We start from the raw sequence: 17,041 nt of genomic DNA, 5'->3' as shown, positions 1-17,041 counted from the left end.
TTGATTTTCTAACACTGGCTTAGTTGTATGTGCTTTGAAGAAATACTGGGACTAAAGCACTCTTCATATTAGTCAGAAGGTATTTCTTGCTGGTGATTTAAAATTTTAAATAGAAAATAAAAGTCAAAAATGTTGAGGCTGGGCAGCAGAGCAACTAAAAGCTTCAGCTGGGATGACACACATAGAGGAAAATCCTGTCAGGTTAAAAACAGAAACATGTTCCACCCATGGATTAGCTTTATATCTAATCCACTCATGTTCTGCCACATGGCACACTACCTACACACAAACACTCTGTGAGGAAGAGAACAGGGGCACAAATTTACGATAAACATTACTTCCTTCCCATCCATTTCTATAATTCTGAAATTAAACAAACCCAGAAGTGCCCAAACATTTTCCAAACTATAGTATCAGTTATCTGCACAGTCATGTTTCTGAAGATTTGCAAGTCAGTTTATTCACTCTACAGAATTATCCCTTCTGACTTCAGTATGCAGCATATCATGCTGAAGAACTTGTAAAGTCTACATCTGTTCAGTGCTATGGATTTACATATTGGGTCTCTCTCTAAAACGACTTACATATGCATCATTCATGAGAAACAAACTCCTTTTGGGAGTCTTCTGAATGATGCTTCCCACTGTACATGTACTTTCAGTACCGAAACTTAATTGAAAATGTCAAAACTTGCAATAAATTTTAGGATATTTGATTAGATCAACAGGGGACTGATTCTTCAGAGGTATTATCTGTTGAGTGAGATTAAGGCAAATGCAACATTTAGCACTCCTTTGCAAACAGCAATTTAGTCTTCCTCTTCTGAACAAACTGCAGTTGAAATCCAATCACTGGATTTCATATTTAAGACTAAGTTGCCTTCTCACAATTTTTCTGTTACAACTTTATTATGATTAAAGACATAAAGAGTAAATTGAAGCCACACCTACAGTTTGTTTGTTGTTTTTAGTTACCACTACCCATAAACTCCCACTTTGGCTGCTGGAAGCTGGGGAAGAAAGAAGGCTATGTAGAAAAGTGTGTCAGTAGCATTTGCCTTTCCCCCTTTCAGCACAGCCCGACCGTAAATGGGTCATTAGTGGAAGTGAGAATAGCCTGAAGCTTTTGTGGAAAACATTTGCCTGTAGCACCCCTGGAAGCAAAAAGGGTGAACCCAACATTAGGGATTGTACCTCTGCCTCCCAGTGAGAGCTTTGAGATGGAACGAGGTGCAGAGATATGTGCTGTCCAACCCTTCTTCTTTGCCAGGAGTTTATCAGTAAAGACTGCTTTAAACCTACACTGATTTATGCCAGATAAGGTGACTTTAAAGTTTTTCAGTGCTTGTGAGAGGTCAGACAGCAGCCTAAGTTACAGTCACCATTTCATGAAATACAGCAGATAACAGACACCCTGAAAGCATTACATTCAAATAAATGTTTTCCTTCTACTTGTAGGATTTTGCAGGAATGTTGCACCATTGCTCTAATCCTCCTTATGGCTTCTTGGTTTTTAAAAAAGAGACAGTGTTTCTAATTACTTGATTAATAAAAAATGCATATACAAAGCTGAAAGTGATGAAATTGCCAAAAACATAAGATACAAGAGGTCTGATAAGCTAAATATTAACCTTACAATTAGACAGTTGCTGACTTCATTTCAATTACATTGATTAATGAAACGATAGAATTCACATAGATATAAAGGCAAGTTCTAATACTCCTTTTCAAAAGTCATCTAGAATTGGGTAAATGAAGTTGTCTTTGAACAAGTAATATGCCAAAATCTGTCCTCCACAAATCATTGAAATTACTCCAGATCCTGAAAGAAAAGATATGTTGTTGTTGTGTATTAATTTTTGTAGTGGAATACAAACTTTATGATAAAATTTTAAACTAACATTCATTTTGTCTTCAATTAAAAAAAAAAAAACAAAAACAAAAACAGCCCTGCAACTTAAACATTTTACCCAAGGCTTTAACTACTTACAAAGATATCAGCCTCCACAACTGCTATTGCAAAGTCTGTTGTAGGAGAGGGAATTTATTTATCTCTCCCCATCACTTAGGAATTTATTGCAGCAGTGGATCCTTGTTATCCATAATATAAGAAAGGAACAGAAGCCAGTCCTTTTTCCTTAACTACTGTTTTTCAAGATAATTTACTTTTCATGTAAAAATCTAGGCTTCTAATTTTACAGAAAATTAAGCATTCAGAAATGTAGTTTTGCCATTCACTTTGAGGAAACGTGATGACTGAATTCATCTCATCTTTCTTAAGTACTTGTACATAATGCTTATAAATCTTGACTCTGAAGGTACCTGTTTTCCTTCATTGATTTTAAAGGGTATCAAGAAAGGCTACAACTTTGGACAGCTGTCTTTCTAACACCTGAATTGAGATACATTTCAACTTATTAAAGGTTAAATAAGTCGAGATTAGTCAGGACTTAATCATGACTTATTTCAAGTCATGTGTCTGCTGCTTGTTTGCAAGACTAGTGTTAAATGGGCATATTCTGGCCTTAAAAGAGAGGATTTTTCTAAGATGTGGCAAATCCTAGTACAGAATTGTTTACCTGGGTCATTAAAAGAATTATTAACAAAATGCCTGCACTTCTTCTTTAAATGTTGACAATTCTGAAATTAGTGAGGCAACAATTCATATTATAAACACTAATTTTCTACACAGATTTTAGCACCATAAACTTTAAAGAATTAAATTATACCTAATGCCAGCCACCAGTGTAACATCAGGGGAAATTCAGACATAACTGCAAGAAGAAGAAAAATACAAATGTAAATTTTGAAACAGTAAGAATGGGGACAAGTAAGCAATGCACTGTGGTATCAACGGTCTGCTGTGTTTCATAGATTGTATTTTTTACAGATATTGAAATGCCAAATGCTTTAGGTCCTGACCAGCATCTGCCCTGGTCACACCCAAGCTGATCCATATCCCCACTGTGGGATAACTGCAGGGCCACTCTCAGACCCCATATTTCCCCCCAAAGAAAGCTGACAGGGGCATTAAAGGGGGCTGGGAAGCACACTGCATATGCTGACAGCTCAGGGTCCACCAGCAGAGGTTTGGTTGGCCATCTGAAGGAAGCAATGATCAATCTGGGGCTGTTGGGACATCAGGACACATAATCCAATATAATGACAGAAGCTAACTCCCAGTAAAAATTATATACAAACAGGGGGGGAGGGGGGGTTGGTAGCTTTTGTAAATTCCTGGATTTAAATACTAAAATTATTAATGAGGAATACCAGTAGTCTAAAACCCAGAAAACCAAATTTAGTAGATGAGAAATTATGATTAATTTAAGATAAAGTCTCTGTTGGTGTCTGGCTTAATTTGTTAGGGAACTGGGGAATCTCACACCTGTATAATGTGCTAAAAGACAAATGGGCAAAGCAATGGAAAATGAAAGATTAATCTCTATACAGTAGGGAGGGTGTCCTAATTTGTCAAAGATATTTCCCTTTTTCTGCATTCTAGAATAAATATATTAACCTCATTGTTTTAAGAGAAAAGAATCTTGTCTGACCCTACCTAGGATCTGGCAAGGATGGAGTTAAAATATATTTCCTAATTAGCCATAGAAGCATTCTGCTAAACAGCATGAGAGGAGGAAGCAGATTACTAGGTGTTGGCAAAAAGACATGAAGGGTCTCATGTACAGCAGCTAATTCTTTTCTTTTTCTTTCCTTTAAGGGGTAGAGTTTCGTGGGGGAAATGCATTTCTGTGGTAAAATGCTTCATTTTCCTCATTGAGATTTAGTTCAAATGATCTGACTTAAAACCTTTGCACTGACTTTGCTGAAGAAAACCGCAGTTTTTACTCTGAAGTTGAGCTAAAGTGTTAATGAGTAGTTCTTAAAATATCCAGACATGAACAACTATTAATGTCTTGTTTTGAAAAAAACCTACAGCTCCCAGATGCAGAAATTGTATCTAGCCTGGATCTGTTTGATATGAATTGTTAGAATATGAACTAAACCTCTGATTTTTTCATAAGAATGTAATGGTTTAAAATTCAGATCCAGATTTAAGAATCTGGATCCAGATTCTGCAGATCCAGAATTAAGTTTAAAATGGGAGAATTTAGAGGCATGAGTCAAATGGATGGAAAATACAGATACATATGTATTTAGCTTTAGGGGAAATTAAGTTAGTCCAGTAATACATTGTACTAATCCTAGTGGATTTTTCCTTCAAATTGTGATATTATGTGATACTATTTAGCAGTAAACCTACTTACCGACTGAAGTTATGATGATATGAATAATAGTAACAGTTACAGCATAGTCCCAAACCCATTCTTCCACAACCAGAGCAAACAGCAGACCACAAAGGAAGAAAGTTATTTCCAGGGATATCACAAGAACTGTAAAGGAAAATAGGATATTTTCACTAAACATGGTTTTGAAAGACTTCTTCTCATATTCCAAACAATAGCAATAAGAAGATAAAATACCTGAGATAGTTATGCACTTTCATGGATGGATGAAAGGAGGATGCAATACTAATTGGTGGTATGAAATGGCTGCTGTCTTTCACATATAATCATGTTGCATCAAACGGATAAAATTTGGAGAAAAAATCATGTTGAGATACAGTAATTATATTTGGCCCTGAAAAATAATTCTAATGGAATATGCTTTAATTTTTTTTCCACTAGCATAACATAAATGTTATTCCTTCATCTGGAATCAGTATTAACACTATACAAACATCCATGCATTTTTATTACTCTTTTAAGCTTCGTAACAATTTACTTTTGAGCTTTATGTATTTTACTGACAGATTATGAGGTTTGCCTTTGTAAAATAGATTACAAATCTGGTAAAATTTTATGTATGCATGTAATTTTTTAGGAATTGCTCTTTAGGAAAAAGAATATATTTTGAGAGCTTCAGAAAAATTGCAGAAATTTGTATTAGGATATATAAAGATATTTTTAGGGATTGAGCTACAATCAAATTCTTATATTTTAATGCCCACTGTATTAAAGCATTACCAAAGCAAAATTGCCATTAGTTGAATGTGACCCATTTCTCTGATCTGAATCCAGTGATTCATAAGAAATTTGCTGCAGTAAGAAAATTAAATTAAACGACTTTGTAAAGGAACTTGATGGGGAGTGGTAATTGTTTTGCAATGAAAATGAAGCATCCTGGCAAAGCAGGACATTTTCTTCTGATGATGCAAGATCAGAAGAACTCAACAAAAAGCCTAAAAATCACTTGAATTTTAAATAGCAGTTCAGAAATGAGAAGCGCTGGCAAGATGCATAAGCATTTAATTGTAGTGTAGTTAAAATACAGAAATCATTACTAAAACAGCTTTAAAAGACTATCCATTGGAAGACAAGACAAGTTTACATCCATATGCAATATAGATTCTTGAGTGAGGGGAAAAAAAAGATAAAGAAACTTCAGTTACCTAAATAATATGGGTTAATCCATGAGGGATTTGTTTTAAAATCAAAAGGTGCCAAACCATCCAACATTTTAATCCTGTGAAAACAAAATTAATAAATTTAAACAGAGAGTTCTAGTATTTAATATTTAGAGTTTAGATTTCATGATGTATTATGAGTGTTTTAAAATAGTATTTCAAATGGAATACTCTTGCAAGCTCTCTAAGTCCCATTCTGAGTTTTGGCTTTGCCCTTGCTCACTTCTATTTAAGATATTTGGTGCTATGCATGATAATCAATAACTTAATGGGGGGATATAATTTCTCTTTTTCATTGACTGTAAAATCTTTATTTTCCTGTCATTTTTTCATTGTCATCATTTCTCTTGCGTTCATTAATTTACATGGTGTAACTGCAAGGACAAATATTAGAACCAACAATTTATATTAGTTTTGAGTCTCCACTTGCTATATTAGTTTTGAGTCTCCACTTGCCAATTTGAAAGAAGGCTCAGGTACAACAATTTAACTGAATTTCAAAAATTATGTTCGTCAGTCTGGATGCTTCCTTTAAACAGGCATGTCTCCATCCATGAGTTCCAGTATGCCAGCCTGTCAGACTGAAGACAAGGAAATCTTACCTGAATACTGCAAAGCACACAGAGAGGACCACGTAGTACACAGTGTAGAAAACTATTATGCATATCAACAGGTTCACCAGAACAACCTGCAAAAGGGCATAAAGCAGTAAAACCTAAAGCCATGCTAACATCAGGCATTCTCAGAAAATAATTCTAGATTTCTATCAAATATAATGTGAAAAAGGTTTGTAAAATAAAATATTTAGGCAGAATTTTTGCTGTTGCTGATTACATAAATGTGCTAAAAGCACTTTGGTACATTTCAGCTCCTAATGTATGGCTGTAATGTGTGGCTGTTTTTTTATCATATATTGTTATATACCTACAATATATACAATTTACAAGTGTTCCTAAAAGAAGAAGGACATTTCTTGACGGTTTTTCAGAAATTAAGAAGGTACAGAGAAGAGACTCAAAAGGGAGCTGTAGCTAGAAATGTTTGGGGTTTTTCTCCATTAGGGCTAGAGCCCTAAAGAGGTCAATCTGTTTAGCTCCAAGGGATGATTTGATTATGATGGATAAGTACCTTCACAGAAAATGCCAGGTACTTAAGGGGTCTTTAATCTATCAGAGAAGACACAAGAAGTAAACAGCTACAAGTTCTAGCTAGACAAATTCAAAAGATGCAGGAAGGACATCTTGGCTTGTAAAGGGAACAAACTCCCTCTGGTAATAAGAGATCTTACTAAGCAGTAGATGCTTCTGAGGATTAAACTTCAACACTAACATTCATTTCTGGCCTTAGTTCTTTGAGGGGTTGTGTGGTAGGTAATGTATTTACAGAAGCATCCAACATTGACAGAAGTGGGAACACTGTGAATATATCAAACCACCTATTTTTATATTGCTAAATGTCGTAAAGTGTTCAGTATTGAATACTGCATCTGTCTCCCACAAGAAGAGGGACCAAAGAGCTTTAGTTTCTTATGCAACAGGAGGTAAACCAATCATGCCTGTAGAAACTGATATTTGTCAATAACAAAAAGTCCAGCACAGTCTTAATATTTTCTTTTTTTTTTTTTTCCTACATCAAAACAAAGCCAAACAAAAACTGAGAACTATTAATCTCTTCAGCCACATTGGTTTGTGGGCTAAATACAGCTCCTTTGCACTGTCTGTATTCTTATTCTAAATGAAAATTGGCCAAATAACCCATTTGATCCCTTCCTTTCCACAGTGCACACCATGACTGTGGTAATGGAAATCAACTACAGTGTCACGCGTAAGTTTGGCAGCCATGCTGCCTCCTACTCCCCTGAGCAAAACTTCAAGCATTGGAAGTTTAATGTCTGGCACATTTTTGGTGGGAATCTTTTTTGTTTCATTGCTCTGGGCAGCTGCACTTTTCCTGTGATTCTCCTTTATCCATCATTCTGCCTCTTGCAGCTGTCTCTGTGAAGCCTTATCTGCCCTAAATGGAGATTGGTACAGTAGTAAAAGTGGGGAGAGGGGACTGGAGGGAACATCCCAGAGCTGAAGGAGGGCTGTGAGACGATGACCTATTGACCTGTGATTACAGTAGGTGAATTCCCAGCCATGAAGTCAGCCACCCACTTTCTTTGGCCTCAAAGGCACCGTATTTTTCTCTTTGTACCCAGAATATTCCTAGTCCCTGTTTTAGGGATGTAGTGAGGCATTAGCTATAGTATGCTTTGCTCACTTGAGTAAGCCAAGGAAATGCACACAACACGAAAATAAAAACACTGAAAATTTTCCAGTTTTATCACATTCTACCTAATTTTTTTTAATTTGACCTTGCCACAGAAATTTAAACATACAAATTTTCCCCTTTCTAGATCTTCTGGTATTTTAAAGCAAAGAATTCACAAGTTAAAATCTACAGGATTATTCATTATATGTCAAAACAACTTAAAAGAAGAATCTTAAGAAAACACTGCTGACATCAAATGTAAAATTTTATGACACTTCAAGAATTTTATCTCATAAGTGGAACAACATCACATATTTTGCAATCCTTTTTATAAGATGCACTTTGCAGTACTTGCTGCCAGCACTATAGGATAAAGTATCTTTTTAATTTTGGGGTATTTTTAGGAAGAGAACATTGAAGAACAGTCTGTAAGAATGAAAGCAACAGCTCATTCCAGCCCCGCAGCAGTTGTCTAATTCTCTAATACTATCTGGTGACATACACAACACTAAATAAACTCAGTTCCCTTTACCTTGGTTTCAGCAGTTTTGACCTTGAGAGCCATGGACACATGATGAGTGAAAGGAAGTGCTCTTGCTATATTCCATATGCCAACTTTAGCAGGAAGAAGCAGCTGCTTTTCACCCCAAAAAACATTCTAGCGGGTAAGTATAGGACAGGGTGGGGTGAGGTGAGTTGATTGGATTAAACTGAATTGAGACAAAAGACATCTGTGGGCTAAATGTAAGCTGCTAAAGAGCGAAGAGAAAATCCTGCTTGCTCATGCAATGTGAGTACTTTTGGAGCTACAGTCAGCCAAAGCACATCTAAAACGTGACTTGGCTATTTAGACACAATATTATCATTCTTTTCCACCTTTTAATTGCTTTTTTTTTCAGCATTCATATGATCACAGTTCCTTGGGGTTATTATAACTTCCTACTTTTAATTATCTTTTACATTTTCTAGCATTAATTCTATTGACTATAGATGTGGAGTGGTACATTCTTCACAATGTTCTTTGCTAACATTTTTCTTCTGACTATCACGTTAATACATCAAGTATAATTCACATTAAATTAGGTATAATTAAGTTGAGAAATTCCAGACTTGTGTTATGACTCTTTTTTTTCCCTGAACCATATTTTGTTCCTTCGGTAGAATGAAATTTAGTGTGCTTTAGAGCACATCCAGCTTCTAGTGAGCAACTCCTTAATGGATTCAAATTTGACTTTTTACAGGCACATTATGATTCAGTATGCTGTATTGTTTGGAAAAAGAAGATGCTTCTGAAACTAAACCAAGAATGAACTTCTTCTTTTTCTGCTGACACTAACATAATATGTACAAATTTCATTAAGGTTTTTTATGCCTTTTAGTCATACAAAATAAATGTTATCTGCTCTAAAATGCAGTCTGCACTCGGCAAACAAGAGCTTTCACTCATAGATTTGATAGCTCCAGATTGTGAATACTGCCAGGGAAATTACTGGTAGTATTGTGTGAAATTTCTTTCTGTGCAAAAATGCTAGCATGAAAATCTGTACATCAGTAAAGTCCTATTTTGGGGACTAAAGCAATAACAAAGTTATTCAGTAAAAATACTGAAACAAAATAAAAAACCCTAAACTAAGTTGCTTGAACAGTTGCAATAGTCAGACGTAGCAAATAAATGAAGAAATATTTGCTTTAATAATTAAAAAAATATTTGGAAAGGAATAAAATTATTCATTCAAAGAGCACACTATCCACCCCAAAGAATCAGCTGAAAACAGCCATAATATAAAATTAATCTGCAGAAACTTTTTCAGTAGCTATAATTAGTAAGGTAATTGAAAAAGTAGTGGATTGCATTAATCTCAGCTAACTATTAAACATAACAAGAGTTTATATTCACTGACTTCTTCACAAAGGATGGATTTAACCAAAGATTGATGATAGAAACAAAATCAACAAGTTTGACTGAAATCTAATCGAAGCTGTAGGCATGGATTTGTTGGGCAGACAAAGAAGTTCTTCCCATTCCTCTTGCACAGTTGAAAACTTTAAATACTCTGAGAGAACAGATAACATTTCTGTTGCACCCTTGCTTCAAGATCATAAACACTTAAATTGTGGTAGCCCAGGGAACAGGAGTAAATCAAACTTGGAAGTGGCAGAAAGTGTGTGTGACCCAAAATACTGACTAAGTCACTGAACAGTGAATGTTAACTGTAAAGATGATGCCGTTAGCCGCATGCTGAGATAACGGAATAATGACTTTTTGTATTTTTTATTTTCTTAAAATTTACTGGATCAACTGCAGGAAAAATGGCAATTCCTATTCAGCAGAGAGAGACAAAAGAGAAGTTTTAATGGAAGTTAAAATAAATTGTCTAATCTGGTTTCAACAAGCCCTACTTTTTTAACACATACTCTTCTTTTAGTCATTACACTATAGAACTTTATTAGGACTGTGAGGAAAAATAGTACTCCATTAATACTTCTGAGCCCCTGGAGTTGGTGCTACTTTGCTTTGTGAAAACCCACAGGGAACAGTTCTTTGGATAGGATATCAATACCTGACCCTCACATGCCTGACAATTGTTAGTAAAAACTATTTTTTGACATTGGCTCTACACATATACTCTCTTTGTAGTGATATGTAATGGACAATATCCAAGACACATCCAAAAAACCATAACAGCAGAAAATCACAGAATGGAGAACACCTTCTGAAAGTAAAATTAAGGACACTTCTATAAGGCAGTAATTCTTCTTAAGAATATGATAATGGCACCTAATAGTATCAAGGCAATACCTAGTTCCTATCTGCTTCCTGTAACAAAACAAAACGTCAAATGTAATAATGAACTGTGAGGAAAATTTTGTAAAGCTTACAGCTAAGTTTGCTGCCTAAGCTTATTATTTAGGGTTGGTTTTCTGGGTTTTGGTGTTTTTAAGGATGTTACCATTTATACCCACAATTTGTGATGCTGTCAAATAGTATTGCAAAAAAACAAAAAAAATTAACAACAATTTGAAGAACAGTATCATACAGCAATATTACAGGAATATCTCATGGAAAAGAACAGGTAATTTGTGTTACTGTTAAGATGATTGTTTGCACTACAGCTCTGGGCCTTCAAAAGTAATGCTAGACCAGGAATCACATTTCTTAGGTAATTCCAAAACTTGAAAAAAGTTTTAAAATCAGAGAAATTAATAAATGCCAAGTTTTAGATTAGTTCAGTTTAGATACCCTGAAATCTTTAAAAAAAATAGAGAGCTCAACCAAATGGCAGCAAATTGTGTGGTAAGAAATTTTTAGTTTATTGGAGGATGGCATCAAAACATGTGTACTCTGTCTCCATCTGCTGATAGGGAAGAACTACACTTACATTGTGTGTGAGGACAAGAGCTTGGAAAAACAAATGGTGGCCACTGCTTTTGTGTCTGGAAGTGACTGGCAGAATCTGTCAATGCAGTGAAGGGCACTGAGATTTCTTCACTTGGAATGTGTCATGGCTAAATACAGCTTAGCTGTGTCCCATGAAGGACAGCCCCTACAGTTTGGCACTGGCCAAATATGCATTGTCCAGCCTTAAAATGACAGCTTGACTCCCAAATGGGAGGAGACAGAACCATGTGAGGTCTCAACTCTGCCATCATGAGGATTAAATCAATTAGCTTCTTTCCTTCTTCAATCTCCGTTGCAGATGGATCCATTTTAAGGGGTGAGGAATCTGAGAATTAGGTGGAAGCAGGAATGTTCTTTGTATGTTCTATTTTTACTTTCAAATTTTGTTGAATTGCTTTTAACAATGCCCCTATTCCTGGTAATTTTATCTAAAAGAACTTAGAATATAATTGATTAAATAAGACGTGAATTTTAGGAAAAGTTGTCTCCTTGAATTTCTGTGTTAAAGCTTACAAATTCTAAAATGTTCATAGCACCAAAAGAATTAAACTCAAAAACTGGTATAATTCCTTCTGATTAGCAAACTGAAAATGAATTGGATTCTTTTTAGAAATAATTAACCCCAATGAGCTACTTGTATCTAAGGAGTTGAATTAATTAATAGCAAAAATAGTAAACATCTTTTGTTTTGCTAACTGACGCTGTTGGCTTCGAGAACAAGTTCAATATAAAGCTTGAAAGTATTGGCAAAGAAACCAATTTAATAGGCTTTATTTATTCAAACTAGAAATTAATTTTATTGTTTGTGAATGGTGTGGGATTGATAGAACTGAAAATGAAGTCTTCTGTTTATCCAGAGAGAAGCTATAACACAATTGCAGCAATGTAAACTTTCCACTCTGGCCCCACTGTATGTCTAAGAAGAAAGTTTAATTGTCTGTATTTAAAAAAAAGAAAAAAAAAATCAATATTTGGCCTTTCTGCTGAGAAGCTAAACCTGCTGAGAAGCCTACATTTTGAAGATATTCTGGCATTTCCACTAGTGTTAGTGGGAATTTTTGATAAGTACAGTGAAGCACTGAAAAATCCCTTTAGGACTAAGCCCACAAAAACTGAGGAGCTGTGAAATTGCTGCTATGGTTAAGGGAAAATGCATCATGTGGGATCAAACACTTGGAGATAGGAAAGGCTGCTGCACCTCCATGCTCCCAAGATCAAAGAGCAGCCAGGCTGTGTGTAAGCACACACACAGAGCATACCTATATGTGCATACACATCACATACATGCATATGTGTACATGTGTACATGGATACCGCAGAGCTCAGACACACAGACACCACCCGAGGTCTCATTCTGCTCCCGTTGTGGTCTGAGTAGGTTGGGAGCTCATCAGTGAGAAGATTTATACATATTTATGCACACAGAAAGGCAGCTGTGACCTGGCTCCAGAAGCTGGATCAGCACACTCTCTGCCCAGGAGTTGGCATCTTGATCCCAGTTTGTCCAGTTGCTGAGACCAGGACGTATTCACCCCTGTGACTGCAGCCCCACTCCAGTTTCGGGCCCAGACTCTCACACTCAACACACTTTGCCACACTTGTACCTTCACCAATCACCTAAATCCCTCCTTTTCCAGCCTTTGGTTCCACCTTTAAACACCTCATTACAAATACTGGGCAAGCCCAAAAAACACTCTTCCCCTGCATCCAATACTGTGTCCCACCCCTTTAACCTGAAAGGTGATTCAGAGAGAAACTCCAAGTGACTCATCTTGATGGGTTTCACACCTGGGCAAAGGGGCTGAAGTTCTCCTGAGAAAAACCTGGAAGGTGTTTGCTCCTCACAGGCTGTAATTTGTGTTCCCACCTGCCACTGAATGTCAGAGCTCCCCTGGGCTTGCAGAGATGGGACAGTGGTTCTCCTTGATGGGCCTGGGATTAGCCCACCATGGTTCTGTTTGAGCTTCCTCTCTGACACTGTCTCTCACTGCTCTCTCTCAAGGGTATGCCAACAGGCTGTTACCACATCATCTAACAGCTGCCAAGCCTGGTTCTCCACCATTAAAAAAAGCCAAAATCTAGATGACAGGATATTGCAGGTGATATTGGAATAGTTGAGCAGTTAATGGGACTGCTAGCTGTATGGCTGATTCAACTATGAGTTGTGAACCTTACCAAAATCTCAGCAAGCAGCCACCCACTCTGTGTATACTGGTAACACACCAGTGCCATGGATGCTCCTGGGCCATGAGGCATGGCATGGGTGGTGTGCCCTCACTCCAGCAGACACAGTGGCTGCCCACAAACCATGTGGGAAGCATGACCAGGGCCTGGGCCGTCCTCCCCAGCTGTGCTAGCCAGCAGGGACAAGAACATTTCCTATTGCTATTTAATTCAATGTGCCATCCCATTTCTATGCCCAGGAATGTTCCCAGTCACTGAATCAATTTACTGTGGTGGATGCAACTGTCATAGATGTCACTGTTTTAATTTACTGGGATAGATGTGACTGTAGAGCCTCCACAACATGACCTGTCTCATTTTCGTTTGTTGTAGGAAGGTGTCCCCAGCATAGCAATATGTGGCACTAATAAATGATCTCTTTTTGGTGCTCTTAGGAGACACACTGGGATTGATTGGGCATGGAAACTACACTCCTTTTTTCATTTGCAGAAGTGTACCTTCTGATTGAAGGGCTGATTCCAGCATGGGCGAGGTAGCAGAAAGAAATTTGCACTGCCAATAGCTATCATAAACCTGTTAATTTACAGCTGGGGGATTGCTGGGGAAAGACTGTTGGGACACCTACATGTTCACACGTTTCCCTTTGCTCTCTGGAGTTCAAATACACCTGCCTCAGTGCTTTTGCACTGGGTTCTTAGGATTATGCAGTAAATTGTTCTGCATGCATTTTGTCCTGTCCGTGAAGCTCCTTCTGTTTATCAGTACCAGGGGAAAGTGATAGTTTTAGAAGGAGCAAGCTTTTGAGAAAGAGAAATATGTATAGAGGAGTCAGGATAAATGATGTATTTTCCTATTACATTGAAAATGCCACAAATTTGTGATTTTTGTTATTTGCCATCTTTAGTTTGAACTCATCCTTCTAATATGTGAAAATAGAGGAATTCTAAAACTGATCTGATGGGGAATAAACAACGTCTAGGGTGAATTTCCACCTGCAAAATTTTCTCATTTATCATTATTTTTCTGCAGTCATATTTACACTGCATTTGCCTAGAAAATAAAAATGTGTGCTGTTGAAACAACTGCATTACTCACTTGCTTCAGTTTAGCAGGTTTGAAAATGAGAGTAGAGATGGTGCTGGGGCATTGTCTCCTTCTAGAGAGAAATTTCCTCCATTTACAAGTACAAAGGTACTTTCCCCAACCTTTTACTCCAAAAGCAATTTTGAATCTTCAGGTCAAGCACTTTAATACATCAGACAGCTTCTGCTCTCTGATGTTAGGTTACACCTGTTGCATTTCATTATCATCTGTTCAGCCCTAATTACATATAGACAAACTCATTCACTTGACCCTGTTGACCCTGCCATTAGAACTTTAATTAACTCTTGTGACCATGATTCATGGCCCAGAACAGAATGCAAGTCACTTTATCACAGCTAGATTGATAAATGGGGCTAAAGTCTCTTTTCAATGAATTGAGCATTTGTCTGTGATCACTGAATAGGAGGTTGAATACAGATGCAAAGAGGAACCTAATGAAACATCCATGTATATTTATATTTTTGACAACTAGTGTAAGCAGACATATCATTAAGCTCTAAAACATGATAAATGTTGTCATGTAAAGAATTTTTACTCAATTTCAGTGCTCCTCTGACATTAAATACAGCTGATATTTGTCAGAAAACAAACAAACAAAATTGTATTTATGACATCTCCAAAATGCATGTCAACAGCTCTTTAGTACAACTCCAGTTTAACAGAATTCATTATTAAATAGTTTTCTGCTCAATAATAGCTAATGACATCCTAATATGAATTTCAACAGCCTAAAATCTTCCCTGAATCCAATTTTTTACGCCATGTTACTCAAGTTTCCAGCCTTTTGGGGATTCCCCTGCCAGTTCAGGGTACTCTAAAATGGGAGGACCTGTGTTCATAGCTGACCTTTTGTCACTCTTTGGTTCCTGTCACTCACTGAGGCTGGGTACTGCTAGCTACTGGCATGCCTTCTAGACAGACTGACATCAGCTGGTTCTTAAGTATTAAATCTCCATCATTATGGAATAGGCTCTCAATAGAACTCAGACATGCAGGACTTGTATCTTTTTACCATCTTGAAATCAGGTCTAGGAACATTGTATTCTGACACCACTTTTAATGGGTTTTTTTTAAGTTTCTTATTAAATTTATGGAAATCCTTGTGCAGAAAGAAGGGCAGAAGTCTTTGTCACTTTGAGTTTGAAGCAATTATAAAAGGATAATAGCATTTTTCTATGTCAGGTACATTTCCTATGTCACAATACATATGGTATTAATAGTCAAGGAATAGTATAGTAACAAAGATCATTTAAGTACTACAAGCAGATAAATGTCCAGTCATTTTTAAGAACAACTGAATTAACATTAAAGTAAGGAAAATAAGCCCACTCACATAAATGCATAAGTACTACCAGACCACCCACCACCAAAAAGTACATCTTTTTTGCATTTCCTGAGCAGACTCTAGTAGCTGCTTTGGGTTTGGAGGTATGGCATTTGATCTCTAGCTGTGACTAGCCTTTCTATTGGTAACTCATAACCTTAATACAAACAGTCTGACTTGGCCATGTCATTGCTTTTCCCACATAAGCAGCTGCAGCTCCATCACTCAGACTACTCAGGCAGAGCCAGTTTGTGTGAAAATTTTCAGGAACAGCATTTTTTTAACCCCAGAGAGATATTGACAGGATCGGGGTGAATTAGAAGGTGTCGCCAGTATGTTGTTCCATCTTCTTTTATGTAAAATGCTACAGGTGATCTATATCCAGTCACACTGTGCAGAAAGTATTGGCACAATTGGAAATGCTTTTGTTGGACAACTAGAGTCAGGATATTTTCCCTGTCAGAATGTACAATTCTGGGTATATATGCAGTTACCCTTTGAGGCTTCAAAATAGTTTTTGCCGGTGTTTTCATTCACCTCAGTTGATTTAACACATCCCGCTATTTAAAATAATCACATTCCGGTTTAAATTGCTGTCTGTGCTCAAAATAGTTGCCACTAGATGGCAAACTGATTGTGTGCAGCCTTCCACACAAAGGGAACGTCTCTGCTGTGTGCTAGGTGACCAGGTGAACGTATTGCATCAAATTCATCCTGCCCTGATTCCGTTGAAACCAGTGGAATTACACCAGAGAAACAGATGGCTTTTTAACCTTAGGTACTGAAATCGCCCACAGTAAGTAAATATCATATTTGCTTCTGTTTGCTTGTTTAAATTAAGTCTGTTGTACTAAAGCTTTTAACTTCACATCACACAGGAAAAATGCCAGAGTTCAGGCCCATCATTCAGTTTTAGGTACCAGGTATGTTCCATGGGACTCAAGAGGCAGTGAGTGGCACATGCCAACAGGGACAAAAGAGACTTGAAAACCAAAATCCCTTTTCATATGTGCCCAGCTGTACAGGACCCATGTGAATGCTCACATTTTACAGTGCCCAATCCTTCATGTGCCACAAATCTCTGATTTGGAGAGTTTTGCATGCATTGTTTCACACAGAGCCTCAGCTAGGGGCAGAACCTCTTAAGATGTTATCCTTTCCTTTTCCCTGATAATTTTGCAGTAGTGGATGGCTTTTCTAAACAGCTGCTGCAAATTTCCATACACAAGTGCTATTTGTGGTCACTTATAAAAACTCATTAACACATTAACATACTCAAGTTCTTGTTTATATCCATTTCACACCAGTGA

The 17,041-nt window shown here is 37.0% G+C and overlaps 1 protein-coding gene across 1 annotated transcript; it reads right to left on the bottom strand.

Annotated features, from left to right (window-relative positions):
* Nucleotides 1–1,726: 1,726 nt before the first annotated feature.
* On the bottom strand, nt 1,727–8,284 carry TMEM244 (transmembrane protein 244). Its single transcript, XM_058802804.1, has 6 exons — nt 8,252–8,284; nt 6,069–6,154; nt 5,452–5,525; nt 4,268–4,393; nt 2,729–2,773; nt 1,727–1,821 (listed from the first exon to the last, which is right to left on the bottom strand). The coding sequence occupies exons 1-6, from the start codon at nt 8,282–8,284 to the stop codon at nt 1,727–1,729; spliced, it is 459 nt and encodes a 152-aa protein (XP_058658787.1).
* Nucleotides 8,285–17,041: the final 8,757 nt, after the last annotated feature.

Source organism: Ammospiza caudacuta, chromosome 3, assembly GCF_027887145.1.
Source record: "Ammospiza caudacuta isolate bAmmCau1 chromosome 3, bAmmCau1.pri, whole genome shotgun sequence".
Classification (NCBI taxonomy): Eukaryota; Metazoa; Chordata; class Aves; order Passeriformes; family Passerellidae; genus Ammospiza; species Ammospiza caudacuta.
This window is presented reverse-complemented; position numbering and strand designations above follow the sequence as displayed.

Coding starts and splice junctions, on each gene's coding strand:
- TMEM244 (XM_058802804.1), bottom strand. CDS start 8,284: ATGGCTCTCAAGGTCAAAACTGCTGAAACCAAG. Junction 6,155..8,251: donor TCAAAACTGCTGAAACCAAG/GTAAAGGGAACT, acceptor GCCCTTTTGCAG/GTTGTTCTGGTGAACCTGTT. Junction 5,526..6,068: donor GTGTGCTTTGCAGTATTCAG/GTAAGATTTCCT, acceptor TTGTTTTCACAG/GATTAAAATGTTGGATGGTT.